This window comes from Bos mutus, chromosome 11 (genome assembly GCF_027580195.1).
Source record: "Bos mutus isolate GX-2022 chromosome 11, NWIPB_WYAK_1.1, whole genome shotgun sequence".
Taxonomy (NCBI): domain Eukaryota; kingdom Metazoa; phylum Chordata; class Mammalia; order Artiodactyla; family Bovidae; genus Bos; species Bos mutus.
Genome location: NC_091627.1, coordinates 7,403,598 through 7,424,322, shown reverse-complemented (window position 1 = coordinate 7,424,322; position 20,725 = coordinate 7,403,598). Strand labels below are relative to the sequence as shown.

The following is a 20,725-nucleotide window of genomic DNA, read 5'->3' as shown; positions in this document are numbered from 1 at the left end:
GTAGACAGCATGGGTGCGCCAGACAGAAGGATGATTCGCATCCAGATGGCAACGGAGCAGGATGGCTCGAGATAGCACGAGATTTTATCACACTGCACGGAACGGTGTGCATTTTAAAACTTATGAATTATTTATTTCTGGAATTTTCCATGTAATATTTTCAGACTGTGGTTGACTGAGGGTAAGTGCAGTCTTGGAAAGCAAAACTGGATAAGCTGGGACCACTGTACTTGAAAGCTTTTCTGTATTTTTTGAAAATTTTAAGTGTACAGAAATTAAAAAACATATAAAGCACACCCATAAATCCACACTTCGAGTCAGTAATTAACATCTTTCCAGAGTTGTTTCGTGCATATAGTCCTTTTAGAAAATATTTTGGAGTAAGTTTTAGGCTTGTGCTTCCTCCCTAAACTACTTGAAAAGATTTATCTTAAAATAAGGTAGTTCTCTGGCATAATCACAATACAAACATCACACCTTAAAAATGAGCACTAGCTCTCTAATACCTGTTAGGATTCTGAAAAGCTTTTCCTGATTAACTGGAGACAGACCCCAGTTCAACCTAAAAAGAGGGTAAGTGTTTGATTGTTCCCCTCTACTGATTCCATACTCAAGCAGATGTAATTATTAATACCCTCAATGCTGGCAAATAAGTGTTTAAACAGCTTTATTAAGGTATGATTTGTATACCATAGAATGCACTGGCTTTAAATGGTTGTTTTTAGTAACTTTAGTAACTTTACAGACGTGTCAAACTATTACCAAAATGCTGCTGGTCCTAAGGCACTGGGTTTGAGGCTGGCTTGTTACACAACAGTAGGTAACAGATTCCAGGCCCTCTGTTTGTCTCCCTGTTTGTTTGTTTGTTTAATATTTATTTGGCTGCACCGGGTCTTAGTTGTGGCAGGCGAGATCTTTAGTTGCGGCATGTGAACTCTTAGTTGCGGCATGTGGGATCCAGTTCCCTGACCAGGGATGGAATCTGGGCCACCTGCATTGGGAGCACAGTCTTAGCTGCTGGACCAGCAGGGAAGTCCCCATCCCCCGACTGATGAAAGGGGAAATTGAGAGGGGAGGACGACTGCCCCCCGGCATACAGGCAAGATGGCAGCAGCCCAGGACGGACACCCATGTCTCCTGAATCCGTTAGGCTTCTGCTGCATCACCCATGAGATTGATTCCCGTGCAGTGTGAGCGGGGTGTGGAAGATAAAATCTTGTAGCATTGTCTGGGCCCAACTTATGGTTCACATCGACTGCTCGGTAAAAGCGGGTTCAATTACAATATAAATGGCTCTCAGGGCAGGCACACAAATGGGACAGGACAGTTGAAGAAGGCTCACTTGTTCGCCGGAGAAGGCAGTGGCACCCCACTCCAGTACTCTTGCCTGGAAAATCCCACGGACGGAGGAGCCCGGTAGGGTACAGTCCATGGGGTCACTAAGAGTCGGACACGACTGAGCGACTTCACTTTCACTTTTCACTTTCATTCATTGGAGAAGGAAATGGCAACCCTGTTCTTGACTGGAGAATCCCAGGGACGGGGGAGCCTGGTGGGCTCCCATCATGGGGTTGCACAGAGTTGGATATGACTGACGCGACTTAGCAGCAGCAGCAGCAGTATTTGTTCGCAAAGTATTCACTGGGTGCCTACTGTGTGCCAAGCACAGCTCTAGGTGTCACCTGGGCAGCGGTGGAGGCACTGGAGCCGGCTTGCACCCCATCTGCTAGTGAGAGCTGACTGCTCATCTTGTCCCAACTCCTGGTCTGGTGCCATCACAGCAGTGGCCACAGGAGAGAGTGTTTACATGGAAATCAGCACATGCTGCAAACCAGGGGAGCTTGTGGGTTTCCTTGGTGGCTCAGTAGTAAAGAATCTGCCTGCAATACAGGAGACCCAAGTTCAATCCCTGAGTTGGGAAGATCCCCTGGAGAAGGGAATGGCTGCCCCCTCCAGTATTCTGGCCTGGAGAATCCCTGGACTGTATAGTCCATGGGGTCACAGAGACTCAGACACAACTGAGCGACTTTAACTTTTTTGAAAAACATTTTTGAATTGACAGTTTTACTTATTTTTTTTAATATTTATTTATTTATACAGCTGTGCCAGGTCTTAGTTGCAGCATGCAGGATCTTTAGTTGTGGCATGAGTGACTCTTGGTTGCTGCATGTGCGATCTAGTTCCCTAACCAGGGATCCTTGCATTGGGAGTGCACCGTCTTAGCCACTGGACCATCAGGGGAAGTCCCAGACAATGTGTCTTGAGGACTTGCCTCCATGGTGTCTGGAATGCCAGGCTCTGACTTGTAGAAGCCTCTAATGCACAATGAGTGGCTCCTCTCAGAGGTTTTGAAGCCAAAACTGTCACTTCTACTTTGAGTCCATTTGTCTTTCTTCTTTGCATCTTAAGGATTGAGGAGTCTCACAGCCTCCACAGGAATAACAGTTTCTCCAAGGCATCGCCATTCTTATGCTTTATCCTTCTCTCTTCACCCCTGATGCTGAGACATGGTCTGGCAACCACCTAGGAGCTCAAACAGTCCTTTAAATGCATGAATGAACTTCTAATCTAGAGGATGGCAGCTGACGCATTTCAGAGAAACAGGCCTGGAGAGGGTAAGAGTTTTTTCTTAGGGACTTTGAGCGCATGCCAGGGTGGCTAGGGTGTGGTGCACAGGGTTAGACTTTGCGCCTCTAATCCGGGGGCTGTCCTGTCGGTAAACTCCCTTCTAGAGGAGAGGCCAAAGTGAAAGCCCAGCTCTGCTCGGGATTGCTGGGGCTGGTCTGAGGATTCCTGTGGGCCGTGGGAGGAGGCAGTCTGCAGTTCGGTTGACAGGATGCAAGGTGGTTCAAAACCTGGGCCTGCCCATCCATCGGAACAGGATTGAAATCCTGGCTCTGTGACACATTAGCCAAGTGACCTGGCAAGTGGTGGGACACTCAGAGCCTTACTGTCCTCAGCTATAAACTGAGCATAATGAAGAGTTGCCTCGCAGGCTGCAGTGGAGGTAACACCAGTGACTAAGGACGGAGAACCTCCCAGGATTCTCAGAGATACCAGGGGCATCAGTGGTCCACCTCTCAGCTCAGGGAGGAGGCGGGTGGCTCCTGCAGCCTCCCAGGGCTCCCCTCACAGCATTCATGCCTGTACCATCCAGCTCCTCGTCCACACAGCGGGTCTGACCTGTCATCTCTGCCATCTCATGGGACCCTGCCCTGGCTCCTAGGCACATCTCCATTGGAAAAGCATCCCTTGGTACACCAAAGATCTGCAGGAAGCTGTTCCTAGAAACACCGTTCCTAACCTCCTAGATCTGGAAACACCCCAAAGTCCAGCAAGACTCGAATGGAAAGTCAACCATGGTGCATTCACAACGTGGAGCTCTACACAGCGAGTGTGAGTGAACTACAGCCAGAGGTTTCATCACGGATCTCATAAACAATGCTGGTGAAAGGAGCCACGCCCCCAAAACACACACTGTAGGAGTCAGCTTACAGAAAGTACCCAAAGCAGACCGACCTAATGTATGGGGCTGGCAGTGGGGTTGGTGGTCACCCTGGGGTGACTGGATGGAGTGTCAGGAGCTCCTGGAGCTCTGGTAACACAGGTGTACATAGTTTGTGAAACGTCATCAAGCTACACACATTCAATTTCTGGGTTTTCCTGTATGAAAGGTATGCTTTTTGCTTTTTTTTCTCCTAAGGCAAAACCAAACCAAACAACAGTCATCTTTCAAGGACCCCTCTGTGGTCACCAAGAGTGGTCCTCAACATTTTGGGAGGCCAGGCCCCTGCCAGGTCCCTCTCTGCCTGCCCCTCACCTCTCCCTTGCCCATTTCATTGTGCTGTTCCCTCCACCAGGAAAGCCTCACCCCAGCTAACTGCCTCTCATTATATAGTTCCTCACCCTGGCCACTTCCTCCTCAACACTCTCTCTGAGGTGAGAAGATCCTGGCTTTAAGGGACTTGGCTTCTCCCCACTGAAATGCCTTCTAACCAGGGAGGGGCAAAGCAGCCAGACGGGGCAGCCCAGTCCCAGGGAACTGTTCTGGGAAACTCACAGCTCACACCTCCTGCCTCTCAGAAGCTAACAGAGGCAGTGCCTGAGGCAGCTGAGGGCAGGTGGCAGGGAAGTGGGGCCCGCTGACCCAGACAAGCCCAGGCTGGGCCGGATGGGGCGCTGAGTCCAGCTGAGGAGTCCCGGGGGACCTCCTGGCTCGCTGGTGGGTTCCGGAGTCACCATCATCCCCCTAGTCTTTCCAGCCCCATCCATGGTGTGGACTCGAGCTGTCTGGCTGGTTCTCAGAGCAAGCCACTCTGGTCAGGGAGCCACTCTGCTGTATTCTCACCTCTCCTGACAAGCAATAAGGCTGTCTATCAGGCACGTCTTCTAGCATCGGCCTGGGCCAGGCTCCAATACATAACAAGCCCTGATTTCACGTTGCCCAGGTCTTTGCCAACTACGGGCGCAACCAGTTACATCAGAATCCCGGGGAACAAGAATGTAGACTCCAAGGTTGTAACCCAGATCTAGTGGATCAATCCAGGCGCCATTTTCTTTTTTTTCCCCCCAGATCAGTTTTATTGGTCAGTTTTTCTTTAAGTTATGTAGTCACAGTTTCCTGCTTCATATATCTTATATATATTTTTTTTTCTTTCTTGTTTTTAAATTATCAAAGTATGATAACAAATTTACAGGAGACTTGGGAAATACACAACAAAGTTACATATAGTTCCACTATATATTACAATTATTTTTAAGTAGATTAAGATTTTTAGTTGGAGTTTCAGTATCACACTGTCAAAAAATAATAGAATGAATAGACAAAAAAGTAGAAGGCTACAGTAAGCCTGAAAAGCACTATCAACCAAATCAACATAATTAAGAGTTATACTATTTTCACACACCAGCAGGATACAAGTTCTATTCAAGTTCCCATGACTATACATCAGGAGACACAGGGACATAAAACAAGGTGCAAAAATTTCATGGTGTAAAGGTATTGAAATCATACAGAGTCTAACATTACTGTGGAATTATGTTAGAAATCAATATCAAAAGATATTTGAAAATAACTCATATTTTCAAGTGCAATGGGACATTTACCGAGATCTTTGACTTACCCACTTAAAGCCTCAATAAAGTTAAAGGACTGAAAAAACATAGAGGGTGACTGCAGAGAAGAAAGCATTTAAATGAGAAATTAATACCAAAATGATGGGCTTCCCAGGTGGCTCAGTGGGTAAAGAATCTGTCTTTAATACAGGAGACACAGGAGACATGGGTTTGATCCCTGGGTGGGAAAGATCCCCTAGAGGAGGGCATGACCACCCATTCCAGTATTCCTGGCTTGAGGAGCCCATAGTGCAGGCGGCTGCGATGGCGCACAAGCGTGGCCGAGAGGAGCTACCCCACGTCCGAGGTCAGGGGGTGTCGGCCAGGAGGAGCTACCCCACGTCCGAGGTCAGGGGCGGCAGCTGGGAGGAGCTACCCCGTGTCTGAGGTCAGGGGCGGCGGCCAGGAGGAGCTACCCCATGTCCAAGAAGCGGTGGCTGCGCGGGCGCAGGAGGGCCTAGAGTAGCTACTCTACGTTCAAGGTCAGGAGGGGTGGCCGTGAGGAGATACCCCTTGTCCAAGGTAAGGAGCAGCAGCTGCGCTTTGCTGGAGCAGCCGTGAAGAGATACCCCACGTCCAAGGTAAGAGAAACCCAAGTAAGATGGTAGGTGTTGCAAGAGGGCATCAGAGGGCAGACACACTGAAACCATAATCACAGAAAACTAGTCAATCTGATCACAAGGACCACAGCCTTGTCTAATTCAATGAAACTAAGCCATGCCCTGTGGGGCCACCCAAGATGGGTGGGTCATGGTGGAGAGGTCTGACAGAATGTGGTCCACTGGAGAAGGGAATGGCAAACCACTTCAGTATCCTTGTCTTGAGAACCCCATGAACAGTATGAAAAGGCAAAATGATAGGATACTGAAAGAGGAACTCCCCAGGTCAGTAGGGGCCCAATATGCTACTGGAGATCAGTGGAGAAATAACTCCAGAAAGAAGGAAGGGATGGAGCCAAAGCAAAAACAATACCCAGTTGTGGATGTGACTGGTGATAGAAGCAAGGTCTGATGCTCTAAAGAGCAATATTGCATAGGAACCTGGAATGTTAGGTCCATGAATCAAGGCAAATTGGAAGTGGTCAAACAGGAGATGGCAAGAGTGAATGTTGACATTCCAGGAATCAGCGAACTAAAATGGACTGGAATGGGTGAATTTAACTCTGATGACCATTATATCTACTACTGTGGGCAGGAATCCCTCAGAAGAAATGGAGTAGCCATCATGGTCAACAAGAGTCCGAAATGCAGTACTTGGATGCAATCTCAAAAACGACAGAATGATCTCTGTTCATTTCCAAGGCAAACCATTCAATATCACAGTAATCCAAACCTCTGCCCCAACCAGTAATGCTGAAGAAGCTGAAGTTGAACGATTCTATGAAGACCTACAAGACCTTTTAGAACTAACACCCCAAAAAGATGTCCTTTTCATTACAGGGGACTGGAATGCAAAAGTAGGAAGACAAGAAACACCTGGAATAACAGGCAAATTTGGCCTTGGAATACGGAATGAAACAGGGCAAAGACTGATAGAGTTTTTGCCAAGAGAACACACTGGTCATAGCAAACACCCTCTTCCAACAACACAAGAGAAGACTCTACACATGGACATCACCAGATGGTCAACACTGAAATCAGATTGATTATATTCTTTTCAGCCAAAGATGGAGAAGCTCTATACAGGCAGCAAAAATAAGACTGGGAGCTGACTGTGGCTCAGATCTTGAGCTTCTTATTGCCAAATTCAGACTTAAATTGAAGAAAGTAGGGAAAACCACTAGACCATTCAGGTATGACCTGAATCAAATCCCTTATTATACAGTGGAAGTGAGAATTATATTTAAGTGACTAGATCTGATAGATAGAGTGCCTGATGAACTATGGACTGAGGTTCATGACATTGTATAGGAGACAGGGATCAAGACCATCCCCATGGAAAAGAAATGCAAAACAGTAAAATGGCTGTCTGGGGAGGCCTTACAAATAGCTGTGAAAAGAAGAGAAGCGAAAAGCAAAGGAGAAAAGGAAAGATACAAGCATCTGAATGCAGAGTTCCAAGAATAGCAAAAAGAGATAAGAAAGCCTTCCTCAGCGATCAATGCAAAGAAATAGAGGAAAACAACAGAATGGGAAAGACCAGAGATCTCTTCAAGAAAATTAGAGATACCAAGGGAATATTTCATGCAAAGATGGGCTCGATAAAGGACAGAAATGGTATGGACCCAACAGAAGCAGAAGATATTAAGAAGAGGTGGCAGGAATACACAGAAGAATTGTACAAAAAAGATCTTCACGACCAATATAATCATGATGGTATGATCACTTACCTAGAGCCAGACATCCTGGAATGTGAAGTCAAGTGGGCCTTAGAAAGCATCACTATGAACAAAGCCAGTGGAGGTGATGGAATTCCAGTTGAGCTATTTCAAATCCTGGAAGATGATGCTGTGAAAGTGCTGCACTCAATATGCCAGCACATTTGGAAAACTCAGCAGTGGCCACAGGACTGGAAAAGGTCAGTTTTCATTCCAATCCCAAAGAAAGGTAATGCCAAAGAATGCTCAAACTACTGCACAATTGCACTCATCTCACACGCTAGTAAAGTAATGCTCAAAATTCTCCAAGCCAGGCTTCAGCAATACGTGAACCATGAACTAACAGATGTTCAAGCTGGTTTTAGAAAAGGCAGAGGAACCAGAGATCAAATTGCCAACATCCGCTGGATCATGGAAAAAGCAAGAAAGTTCCAGAAAAATATATATTTCTGCTTTATTGATTATGCCAAAGCCTTTGACTGTGTGGATCACAATCAACTGTGGAAAATTCTGAAAGAGATGGGAATACCAGACCACCTGACCTGCCTCTTGAAAAACCTATATGCAGGTCAGGAAGCAACAGTTAGAACTGGACATGGAACAACAGACTGGTTCCAAATAGGAAAAGGAGTACGTCAAGGCTGTATATTGTCACCCTGCTTATTTAACTTATATGCAGAGTACATCATGAGAAATGTTGGGCTAGAAGAAACACAAGCTGGAATCAAGATTGCTGGGAGAAATATCAATAACCTCAGATATGCAGATGACACCACCCTTATGGCAGAAAGTGAAGAGGAACTCAAAAGCCTCTTGATGAAAGTGAAAGAGGAGAGTGAAAAAGTTGGCTTAAAGCTCAACATTCAGAAAATGAAGATCATGGCATCTGGTCCCATCACTTCATGGGAAATAGATGGGGAAACAGTGTCAGACTTTATTTTTTTGGGCTCCAAAATCACTGCAGATGGTGACTGCAGCCATGAAATTAAAAGACGCTTACTCCTTGGAAGAAAAGTTACGTCCAACCTAGATAGCATATTGAAAAGCAGAGACATTCCTTTGCCAACAAAGGTCCGTCTAGTCAAGGCTATGGTTTTTCCTGTGGTCATGTATGCATGTGAGAGTTGGACTGTGAAGAAAGCTGAGTGCCGAAGAATTGATGGTTTTGAACTGTGGTGTTGGAGAAGACTCTTGAGAGTCCCTTGGACTGCAAGGAGATCCAACCAGTCCATTCTAAAGGAGATCAGTCCTTGGTGTTCTTTGGAAGGAGTGATACTAAAGCTGAAACTCCAGTACTTTGGCCAGCTCATGGGAAGAGCTGACTCATTGGAAAAGACTCTGATGCTGGGAGGGATTAGGGGCAGGAGGAAGAGAGGACGACAGAGGATGAGATGGCTGGATGGCATCACTGACTCGATGGACGTGAGTCTGAGTGAACTCTGGGAGATGGTGATGGAAGGGAGGCCTGGCGTGCTGCGATTCATGGGGTCGCAGAGTCGGACACGACTGAGCGACTGATCTGAATACCAAAATGAGAAATTAATACCAAAGATACCTTAAACCCCGTGTATCTGGAAATTAAATGTCCACTTTTAAATGATGGGTGTATCTAAGAAGCCATAACAAGGAACATTAGAAAATATTTGTAGCAGAATAAAAGTTTTGAAAAGAAAATTGATCAGAATCTGTTGCATGCAGCTGAAGTTGCTCAAGCAGGCCCTATTTTCTACAAGCTGATCTTGGCAGCTGCATGAATTCAGAGAACCATTGTTTACTGGGAAAGACAGACAAGGAGTCAGTTACAGTCCAGTGGTGGTCAGTGCTGGGGTAGGAGAGGAGATGCAGCGGTGGGAGCCCAGTGAAAGCCCCTTTCCTGGCCATGGAAACCTCTAAGTGAGATTAGACACTTGAGCCAGACTTGGCCAGGCAGAGGAGGGCAGAAGTGATGCATTCCAGGCAGACAGAACAGCATGTTCAAAGGATAGTAGACAAGAGGAGCCGGGCACCTTACCTGGACTGTAAGCACTGCAATCTAGTCGGAGAGATAGTGAGGGTAGGAGAGGGAGAGGTGGGCGGTAAGCCCTGGTTAATTCACGCAACGCCATGTTGGACGCTGAGAGGAATATTTTGGGAAAACTGAGGTATAGGTGTTTGCTTCCAAGATGCCTCATTAAGCAGCATAAATGTGACTGAATCAGTGTTAACCGAATGCAATGAGGAACGGAGTCTCTTAATTTCAATTACGCATCGATTCAGCATTAGTTAAGCTTCTGTCCCAAAAAGCACCTTGGGGAGCTGATTTGTGCATCCCGCCCAGGGATTTCCCTCCCCCACCCTGCCTCCCACCTTTAATAGAAAGGTCGTCCGTCTTTTGTGATCTGTCCTGTTGCCGGTCATTAAAAAGGGCAAAGGAAAATAAATTTCCCTTGAGTCTCTGGCCTCAGTTTACTCTTATAACTAAGAGTAGATGAATTCAGACCCCAACGTGACGAGGTTGCCTCCCCTTTTCGAGCACGCGCTCTGACGGGAGCCCAGGCACATGCAGACCCCGGGCGGGATCAGAGTACTGAGGCAAACTTCACTCCGCGAAGGTCCCCCAAAACCAAAGCTCCCACCAAAAATTCAACACGCCCCCCAAGCTAGAGGCTGATTGGCCCGCCCTGCCTACACGGCGAGCCGGTCTCACCTTCTGATTGGCTGTTCTGCCCCCTGTTGTTCGTCGAAACCCTCCTCTTCTCTGATTGGTCAGGCACTTACCTGCGCTCGCCCCGGATTGGGCGCTGGCTGGGACGGCTAAAAGGCTCCTAGGGGCCCTGCCTTCTGATTCGCCGTACGGACCAGCCCCACGGCCTGCACTCTGAATGGCTGCGCCGCTACCTGTATCGGTCTCCGATTGGGTGAGCGGAGCCTCTCCGGCGTGATAGGTCAGGACCACCGCCCCCCTGGCTCCCCATTGGCTACTGGGCGAAGCCCGGTCTCCGGGTAAGATGGCAGCGGACGGACAGTGCTCGCTCCCCGCTTCATGGCGGCCGGTGACCCTCACCCACGTCGAATATCCTGCAGGTAAAAGGCAACCCCGGCTCCGAGGACGACTTCCCGAGGCCGGCCTGTCAGTGCCTGGTGCTCTGTCAGGCGCAAGCCCGCGGAGGGGGCGCCGGGGCACCCGGGTGGGAACTGTCAAATAGTGAGCCTTGGAGGGGTTCGGCCGGCGCGCGCGCCGCGCAGGCGCAGTGGTGTGGCGATGAGCTGGGCAAAATTGTGAGCGTCTCTCGGCGCACTCTACGGCTGCGCGTCCGGGGAGCTCCCCTGGGTCCTGGGGCGCCGGTGGGCTGTCATGGGGCGGTGGTCTGGGTGAGGTAGGAAAGGATAACTGGCCTGGACCAGGGCCTTTCTTCTCTGCCCTTCTCGGAGCCGGAGAGACTGGACTTTCTCCCCGGCGCGTAGGGAGTGCCTGCTTTCTGCAAACAGTGCTATTGGGCAGCCGTAAGAAAGAGCTCTCCATTGCTGGGAGCGTGCAAATCGAGGCCAGGCAGCTCTTCGTTGTTGGAGTACTTCTGATGCCACGCCCTGGGCAGGGCACTGCTCCACAACTCAGGGGACCTGGTGGGGGTGGGGGCAGACAACCTCTGGAGCTTCCCATTGGACCCAGCTGTAGAAGCTCAGGGCTTTCTACCTGGCAGGTCTTGGAGTGACCTGTTCCGGAGGCGGTTTAGAGCTTGGGCCTTGGGGTCAGAGTTCAAGCCGTGGTCTCTTGCAAGTGACTTCACCTCTCTGTGCCTTTTCAAAGTGGAACTGATCACAGTGCCTCCCTTCTAGTGGTGGTGCGAGAATCAGAAACAGGAGGTATGAGAAATGCTGAGTGCAGTGCCTGGCATAGAGTAAACATTCAAGAAATAACTGCAATGAACGTGATCCCGCCTTCCCAGGACCCTCTCAAGCCCACGCCTCCATCTCTGTGTAGGATGGTTGGGTGTAGGGTGAGGCTGGCGGGGGGAGGGGGGGCGTCCTCTCAGTGAGCCCTGGTGGCCCCAGGAAGGGCCTGCTCGTGCAGAGACGTGAGAACCTAGCCCTGCTGAGGGCTCCAGGGCTGGATGCCAGGGAACTTTGACCCTAGGTGTTCTGGGTTCTAGTGGGGTGTGGGGCGGCCCTACTATTGCTCTAGCTTGCCATCTGCCTGCCTGCCCACCGTTCACCCGTCATTCATTCAGCTGGTGTCCACTGAGCACCTCCTGAATGTCAGGCACTGGGCTTGCTCTGTGTTTTGGATGGTGAACAGATGGATATGTACCTGAACTCCTGGACTGGTGGTGGGGGAGGCGACAATAAAACCCACTATACAGGAGGGAAACTGTGGCCTGGAAAAGGGAAGAGTCTTACCTTAAGGTCTCAGCATCTTCATGATTTCCTCTCCCTGGGCAGGGAGTAGCTTTTCTGGGTGCTCACAGTGAAAGGAAGGAACCTGGCAGATGTGAGCAGCATGACTCAGGCTGTGATGAAGGACCCTTTTCAGGGACCAGAGGAGGGACCTGGCTGAGCCTGAGGGCCTCTTCTCTGGGGGTCTTCCAGTCCCCTGCTAATTCTTTTGTGACCCCCCTGAACTTCTCCTTCACAGCCCTCATTACACTGACGCTTGTTTCCTTCCTCCCTTCATTTAAGATGATTTTGTTTTTGTTTAGTCGCTAAGTCGTGTCTGACTCTTGGCCACCCCATGGACTGTAGCCCGCCAGGCTCCTCTGTCCTTGGAATTCTCCAGACAAGAATACTGGAGTGGGTTGTCATTTCCTCCTCCAGGGGATCTTCCAACCCAGAGATTGAACCCATGTCTCCTGCATTGGCAGGCAGAATCTTTACTGTTGAACCACCACAGAAGCCCTAACATCATTTTAGAGCCTGGTTAAGTGTCGAGTGCTGTGCTGGGTTTGGGGGTCGAGTGGGGTGTAGGGATCCCACTCCTGCACTCATGGTGCCTGCTCTCTAGAGAGAGAGACAGGTACTGGACAGATGTCTCCACTAATGAGTGGTGTCATAAATGACGCCCTGGTTACAGATTCTGAGAGCTCTGCAATGGCAGGAAAGTGTCTTTTTTTTTTTTTTTGCCACTGTGGTGGGTGCTTAATTTATGTTGTGTTAACTCAGACAGCCTCCCAGGCGTGGGAAACTGTGTGCCAGAGTCCGGAAGTAGGGCAGAGCCCGGTGTATTTGGGGAACTAGAATGTAGTCCCTGGAAGTGGAGCAGAGGGTGGGAGGCAAGCAGGGCCAGGATTGCAGGGCATGATGAGCTCGGCTGAGGTGGGACTTATCCCAAGGGCAGAGAGAGCCACTGGGGGCTTCCATCGGAGAATGGTGAGGCCAGAGTCACTGAGAGCATCTGCAGCAGGTTCCAAAGGTAGTGCTTGCTGTGGGACAGGCCATGGAGGTGGCCAAAGGTTTGGGGGTGCCACCCACTTCCTGTCTGCACGACCCAGGGTTCCTGGGCACCAGGGGGATAGCTGAGAGACCCAGAGTCTCAGGGCTGGGCCACTGTGTGGATGAGGGGACAGAGCCCCGGAAGAGGGAAGAGCCTCACCTCGGTGTCACTCAGCGGGCCTGGGGCAGCACTATCTGACCAGTTCTCCAAGGCCAGTTCCAAGCCTGCCCTACCCTGGGTAAGTGTGGGCAAGGCCAGGTGTGTGCCCACCTCTTCAGCCTGGAAGTGGGGCTCGGCCCTGTGTGGGTACCTCCCAGCTGCCTGTGCGAGGCCAGGCTGGTGGTGGGGCCATTTCTCGATGCTGTGTTCTCCAAACCTACAAGTGCCCTGGGTGCCAGCGACCAAGCCGGGTATCACACAGGCCTGGTCACATGAAAGCTCCCATGGGTGGGGGAGGTGGGTACTGATATCCCTGGTTCACAGGTGAAAGAGCTGCGGGTCAGGGAGGTACAGTCCTTGCCAGAGTCCGTGTAGCCACCAGTGCTGGCATGGGCACTGAGCCACACACTCTGACCCCAGAGTGGCCACGTAGCCACCCTGCCTCCAGGGGCGAGGGCAGCCTTTGGACTTGGTGTCAGCCCTGCCCTCGAGCAAGGGGGCACTGGCTCTTGTTGGCTGGCTTCAGGATCCTCACATTGCCTCCTCTCCCAGGCCTTTCTGAGGGTAGAAGGCAGCAGCCAATAGGCGGCCATTTTTTTTGCCAGTAGAGAGGCAGTGGGTAGCCGTTACTGCAACAGGCGGCCGTAGTGGGCAAAGCAGACCGGCCTTGCTCCCTGTCCGAGTCTGCAGTGTAGACCCAAGTCTATGTGCTGTCCAGAGAGTGCCAGGTTCCCCTGGAGGCCCAGGGCTTGGCTGGGGCCATCTCAGCACAGTGCTGTGTTCCAGAGGCATCCATGTGCCTGCTGGGCTGTCTCCTGGTCCAGAGTCCAGCCTCTGGGGCCTGACAAAGCCAGGTTCACATTCCTGCTTTGGCGAGATAATGGGTAAGTTTAGTTCAGTTCAGTCGCTCAGTCGTCTCCGACTCTTTGCAACCCCATGGACTGCAGCTCGCCAGGCCTCCCTGTCCAACTCCAACTCCTGGAGTTTACTCAAGCTCATATGTCCACTGAGTCGGTGATGCTATCCAACCATCTCCTCCTCTGGGTTTTAGTCAGATCCCGCCTCCTTCCTGCATGTGTGACTTTGGACCAGTCATGTGACTCCTTTGGGACTCAGTGGCTTCATCTGTGGAATGGGCCCAGTGACGTACCTGCTTCATACTCACAATCTGTGAATTTGAGGGCTCAGTAAACACCCTGGCACACTGTCTGTGCCCGAGGTGGTGTGGTCAGCCAGTACCCAGAGGCGCCCCCAGTCAGGCACCTGGCCCTGCCCTCTGGGGCCCTGCTGGGACCGCCTCTCTGCCCCAGGCCCGACTTGACTTGCTTGGGGCCAGGCCGCCTTCGATCCTGTCCTCACCTTGTCCTCCCTGTCTTCCCAGGTGACCTCTCTGGCCACGTCCTCGCCTACCTGAGCCTCAGCCCCGTATTTGTCATTGTTGGTTTCGTGACCCTCATTATATTCAAGCGGGAGCTGCACACGGTGAGTCCCGCTGCGCCACGGCCCCACCACGGGGAGGAGGGGCCTCCCCATCCCATCCCAGGTGCTTAGCTTTCCCTTCCGCGCCGCCACCTCTCTTGAAGTGTGTGGAGCCTCCTGGCTGGTTCCAGGTTGTCCCCGGGGCTGGGAGGCTCAGTCAGAAGCCGGCAGGTTACCCAGAGGCCCCACTGACTACACGTCTTCCCGGCAGATCTCGTTCCTGGGGGGCCTGGCGCTCAACGAGGGGGTCAACTGGCTGATCAAACACGTCATCCAGGAGCCACGGCCCTGTGGAGGTAGGGCCCGGGCCTCGGGAGTCCCCCAGGTGAGGGTGTCCCGGGGAGGCCTGCGTCCCCTCACCACGCCCTGTTCTCTCTCCTCCCCAGGTCCCCACACGGCAGTGGGCACCAAGTACGGGATGCCCTCCAGTCACTCCCAGTTTATGTGGTTCTTCTCCATCTATTCCTTCCTTTTTCTGTATTTAAGGTGAGCTTCTTTCCCGCCCGGGCTCTGCCGGGGACCCAAAGTGCTGCGAGCACTTGGGATGCCCGCTGGCTGGGGCTTGGCCTCTCCTGGGGGTGGGAGGAGCTCCAGCGAAGGCAGGAGGCGCCCAGGGAGCCTGCAGATGTGGGGCCAGGGGCTGTGTGTGCAGGGGCCAGGGGCCAGGGCCCCAGGCTGTGGGCTGAGGCCGCCTGACAGGGTTGTTTTCCCAGAATGCACCAAACGAACAACGCCAGGTTCCTGGACTTGCTGTGGAGGCACGTGCTCTCGCTGGGTCTCCTCACCGTGGCCTTTCTAGTCTCCTACAGCAGGTACAGCGGGAGGTAGAGGCCCCCCATCCCCGCCCTGACTCTGCCCACTGAGGTCTGGCTGGATTCTGGGACCTCACGGTGGACCCGAGCCCTGGAGCCTATGGGCAGGACCAGGAAGGGGGCCCCCAGCCTCTAGTTTAAAAGGCCAGGGCTCCAGCTGTCCCTTGCCTCCCAATCCTTGCTCTCTGCTGTTGGTGGGACCCGTGGTCCCAGCGTCAGCCATCTGTTCCCATGTCCTGAAGCAGTCCCTCACAGACAAACTCCCAAGTTCGAGGGCTGGACGTGTCCCCGCCACGCTGTCCCTTCACCTCTATAGCATCGGGAGCCCCTGTTGGGGTGTGGCCCCTTGCCTAATTCTGGAAGCAGCTCTGAGTCCGTGTGGCCCCAGGACTCTGTCCTCTCTGGGGGTGTCTCCCGTGTGCGTGCAGGGGTCCCCAGGGGAGCTGGCACTCGGGCGTGGGGCGCAGGCCGTGCAGGCTTGTGTGCGGCCAGCTCTGTGAACTTGCCTCTGCCCTTGGCCCAGGGTCTACCTGCTGTACCATACCTGGGGGCAAGTACTCTACGGGGCCGTCGCTGGGGGCCTGATGGCCGTCGCCTGGTTCGTCTTCACCCAGGAGGTCCTCACCCCGCTGTTCCCTAGGATAGCAGCCTGGTAACTGCCTCCCGCCTGTGTTGCTGTCCCCTGTCCCACCACCGTCCCAGACACTATGTCCTGGGCCCCCTCCTCCCAAGGGGCCGTCAGTGGGGGGACCCAGACGTGCTGACCCCAGCCTCAGTCTCCCGGGGAGGGCCCCAGTGCCCAGGCCTCTGGTGGGCGTAGGGAGCAGGGCCCGTTCACCTGGCTTCTATCTCCCCCAGGGGTTTTCTCAGTCCAGAAGCCGAGGTGCCAGCCTCTGTCCTTGCCTGGCCTCTCGGGGACTTGGAAAGCAGCGTGTGTCCTTCTGGGCTGTATGTACCTTGGGGCCATGTCCCTGCCCGAGTGTCACAGCTGTGGCCCATCTGAGTCTCTCAGTGGCCCTGGGAGCACGGGCCAGGCAAAGATTCTGATCAGCAGGGGGAGGGTGTGTTGCTGGCCCAGTGGTGGGGGGGACGTCCAGCTCAGTGACAGACCTTGATGTGGTCCTGGCTTTCTGGGTGTCTGTCTCTCCAGGCCTATCTCTGAGTTCTTCCTAATCCGAGACACGAGCCTTATTCCCAATGTCCTCTGGTTTGAATACACAGTAACCCGAGCAGAAGCCAGGTAAGTCAAGGGGACTGCAGTCACCAGGTCCTGGCTCAGTGGGGCACAGCCCTCAGGCAGCACTGGTCCTGTTTCTGGAAGGCACCCCAAGAAGCAGACCTTTGTCTAAGCACTTTTCTTATACTGCCTCACTGAGTCCTCCCCTGGACCCCATTTTACAGATGAGAAAACTGAGGCTCAGAGAGGAGTCACTTGACTGAGGATATGTAGGCTGCAGGTGTGGGAGCCAGACTGGGAACCCAGGCTGTTGAGCCCAGAGCCATGCTTTTAACCTCTGTGGCCCAGAACCAGAGAGCTGGGCGGCCAAGACTCTCAGGGGGTCCTTCGGGGCTGTTCTGTCCAGACCCTTTCCTGTGGAAGGGTAAACTGAGGCACAGCGAGTTAGGGGCACCAGAGGTTGCACAGCGAGTCAGGATGGAGCTGACTTTGCTACTTTCTGACTCAGCTCTCCTTTCCAAGCACTTGAAATCCTGGGTGGGGTGCCAGCTGGGGTGGGGAAGGCTTGGCTCCTTCCCAGGTTCAGAGGGGAGCTGAGGCAAGGTTGGGCTCCCATGCAAGCCTGGGAGGTTTCCTGAGGAGCCCTGGGTTCCTGGTGAGAGGAGCTATAGGGTGGGGCCCCCCAGTCGGGACCTGTGTTCAGGACATCATGGTCCATATTATCCTAATGAACTTAGAGGTAAAGCGCCGTCTCCGCGAGGAAAGGGGATTTGAGGGGGTTAGAACAGGCAATCCCATTACTGGTGGGAGGCTGCAGCTGGCCCAGGCTCTCCACCTGGCTCCTGGAGCCACCCCGCCCCTCCCTGCGTTCACCGAAACTTCCACGTGCCCCTGCTCTGTGCCAGGCTGTGTGCTGGGGGCAGGCAGGGGGTGGTCACAAGGAATCAGGCGCCTACCTGTGTGACCAGTGCCTTGGTCCTGAGAGCCCACGGCAGGAACGTGATTTGGGGGTGGGGTGGTTGGCCATGTTGGCTGGGCGTGGTGGGAGAAAGCGGGACCATTGGAGTTGGGGTTTGGCAGGGAGAATGCTGTCAGCATAGGAAACAGCTTGTGTAAAGCTTCTGAGTCAGCAGATAGAGGCAGATATGGCCAGAGCCCAGGGGAAGAAGGAGGCTGGCCAGAGGGTGAGGCTGGGACTGCATCATCCAGGACCCATGGGTGCAGTTGGGTTTCTGCATTTCAGGTGGGACTCTTGACGAGCCCCATCCTCCTATCTGAACCTCAGCCAGGCCCTCCCAGGAACAGGACTATCCCTGCTTCCCTCAGGTTCCTGAGCCCATTGTAGGCACAGCCAAACCCCCAAATCAGGTACTGAGATCTACTGGGTCAGCAGTTCCCCTCTCTGTGCTTCTATACATCCCAGAAGGAGAACTCAACTATCTTCTTGTCTGTTTCGGTTGATAATAACAGAATCCCACTTGTAAGTGGGAGCTCCCCAGACTTTGTGGAATCCAGCCAGGTCCCTCATGCCTCTGTTCTCTCATCCTGGCCTCAGCCCTGCCCCTGGCTCCTGGCTCTGCATTTGGACTCCAGAGCTGAGTACCTGGGGTGCAGGCCCAGCAGAGACACTGACCCTCCCTTTGCCCCAAGTCCCAGGTCCCTGAGCACGAGCTCCTATTGGCCCGGCTCATGCTGACCCTGGGGGCCCCTGGGAGCGGGCATTCACTCATTTTGATGGGATTGGGGGTACGAAGGGGACAGCTGAGGGGGCGGCTCACTGAACGCCAGGAGCCACCTCATTTGAGCCCCCACCCCCATTTTGTAGGAACAGACAGCGCAAGCTGGGGACGAAGCTGCAGTGACGGGTGAGCGTGGCTGGCTCCAGCCTCCAGATCTGGCCTGCATGATGCCTTGCAGGAAGGATGGAATGACAGGCAGGGACGAAGCAGAGACCTCTACAGATCCAAGTCACCGAGTGGAGCCTTTTTTTTGCTTATTTTAGTTTTGATGAACACAGTGGACCAAAGGGCTGAGCCAGCCCCTCAGCCAGGACCTTGGAGGGCCTGCTGCTGGCAGGGGAGGGGGCTCATGGCCAGAGACCCTCGCAGTGCTGCTGCCAGTCCCCGGTCGGGCAGAGAGTGCCCTTGGCATGGGCACCGGGGTGTGGGGTAGAGAAGGAGGGCTCGCACCTCTGGTCACAGGGCCAGGAAATCCAGGTGGCGTGAAAAATGCACACTATTTATTTTTGGGTTTTGTCAAAGGCAGATGGGATTTTGGAGAGGAGGCTAGCAGAGCCTGCTCTGCGGGGGCCTCCTTGCGTACTGAGGGGCCCAGGTCAGCTCCCCAGGCCCTTTTTCCTGGGCCTGAGAGGTGGCCTGCCTGGGGGCCCTGGAGGGAGCATCCCCACGCCCTTCCTGCCGCCAATGCCATTCCAGAACCTCGGTCAGTGTTTCCTGCGTGGGGCCGGGCCCAGAGAGAGCGCGCGTCTGGCGCTGCTGTCCTTGTGTCCTGCCCGCATCGACCCTGCATCACAAGGGCTTTCTCTGGTCCCCTGTCCCCAAGACAGTGGTCCCTCTCTGACAAAAAGAGCCTGCACATGTGGGTGAGCAAACCCAAGCTGTTTACAGCTCTTTCCTGTCCCGCTGTCCGGAAGCGGTTCATTTTCATCTCCAACAAACTGCAGAGGGAGTGGGAACTGGCGAGGGGAGTGAGGCGGTGGCCTGCTGTCTTGTCCCCCCACCATCCCCCCAGCCTGCCCTCTGTGTGCTCTGAGCATTCCTTGTCCTTCCCACCCTCTCGGAGAGGCTTGGAACCTGCTTGGGTCGCCCTGGCCTGTGTCAGGGGTGTGATTCGCAGATCCCCAGGGCCCAGCTCAGAGGCCAGCTCCTCCCAATCTTGATGTCTCTTTGAAATGGAGTTGTGGAGAGGAGATGCTTCCAAACTCGGAAGCTTCTAGAGCTGAACCAGGCTGCTCAGGATCTGCGTTCCGATCCCCCTCCTCCCCCCCATCCCCGCCACCTTTTCTTTATGGAGGTTATTAACCTGCTGCTGAAGCACAATATTTTGGTGCTTTCTTTTCTCATTTGTTCAAGACAGTGTCCAAAGCCATTCCAGACACCAGGACCAGGGGCCTAATTTTGGAGAAGGTTGATCGGTCCCCACATTTTCCTTTCTTTCCCTTATTTTTTTTACTTTTTTTGCCTGAGACAAGCCAAGTGTGAGGTGGTTTGACTTAAGAAAAATCAATGAAATTGTTTACTATTGTTTTAAAATAAAATCTTGAACTCTGGCAGCTTGAGCACGTTTACTGAGCTGATGGGAGGGGGCTGGGACACAGCTGTGGGGACATGACCCTGAAGGGCAAAGGTGTGTGGCGAAGACCAAAAAATCCTAGGGATCTCCAAGACATCTAATCCCCTCCAGCCCCCAAAGCCAGGATTGCAATGGCCTCTGCGACACTTCACACCAGGATCTGAGGTCAGCTCCCTGCCGTCGCGAATTTTTCAGCACCCCTGTCTACCTCCCTGTGTCGTCCTGGCTGGCTCTGCTCTCACTAAGCCTGGCTTTTCCTCTGTGTGACTGACAGCCCTTGAGGACGGAGGACAACCAGCATATCTGTCCTTTCTCAGCTTCTACCAGGATAAACAGCTCCACTCCTTGTTGAATTCACTACTTCTTGAGTGTGCAGACAGGTATTGGGCTTTAAAGAAATAACTGCAAACTGACCTGGGTTTTGCAGGCCTTGTAGGAGTGAAATGAACACAAGTCATTTCAAGGGTCCAGAGTGGGGGTTCTAACTCTTAATTCATTAAAGCTGATTCAGAAGAGCTTTACCCTTAGGGTGAAGGTGAGTCAGAAGTAATCCCATCCTCCCATGAGCTCGAAGGCTGGGTTTGGGTGCCCCACCATGGTCCACAGAACCTTGACATTTAGTTCAGGTGACCTCACTGCATGTGGGTGGCAGAAGCAAACAGATCCCTGGAGGAAGGAGCCTTCACGCTAGACTTCAGTTACAGTTTTAAGGAATTACCACGAACCAAATACAAAGATGACCAGGTGGAAAAGGAATCAGCACTGTCCTTGAGAACCAGCCGGAAACAAGTATTAGGAAGAAACCTGCACATCCGTCAGGCGCCAGAGTGATCAGATGCAGGTTGTAAGTTGTTTCACTTTTTTAAAGAAAGACAAACTTGAAAATACCTGCAGAGAATAGGAAACTACAAATGTGAACCCTGGCAGATTTTTAAATGAATACTGAA

The 20,725-nt window shown here is 52.7% G+C and overlaps 1 protein-coding gene across 1 annotated transcript; it reads left to right on the top strand.

Annotated features, from left to right (window-relative positions):
- Window positions 1–10,363: 10,363 nt before the first annotated feature.
- Window positions 10,364–19,755, top strand: DOLPP1 (dolichyldiphosphatase 1). Its single transcript, XM_005908780.3, has 8 exons — window positions 10,364–10,495; window positions 14,380–14,480; window positions 14,689–14,773; window positions 14,864–14,963; window positions 15,191–15,289; window positions 15,813–15,941; window positions 16,440–16,529; window positions 18,292–19,755. The coding sequence occupies exons 1-8, from the start codon at window positions 10,420–10,422 to the stop codon at window positions 18,326–18,328; spliced, it is 717 nt and encodes a 238-aa protein (XP_005908842.1). The 5' UTR covers window positions 10,364–10,419; the 3' UTR covers window positions 18,329–19,755.
- The last annotated feature ends 970 nt before the right edge of the window (window positions 19,756–20,725 follow it).

Coding starts and splice junctions, on each gene's coding strand:
- DOLPP1 (XM_005908780.3), top strand. CDS start 10,420: ATGGCAGCGGACGGACAGTGCTCGCTCCCCGCTTCATGGCGGCCGGTG. Junction 14,774..14,863: donor GGAGCCACGGCCCTGTGGAG/GTAGGGCCCGGG, acceptor TCTCCTCCCCAG/GTCCCCACACGGCAGTGGGC. Junction 14,964..15,190: donor TTCCTTTTTCTGTATTTAAG/GTGAGCTTCTTT, acceptor TTGTTTTCCCAG/AATGCACCAAACGAACAACG.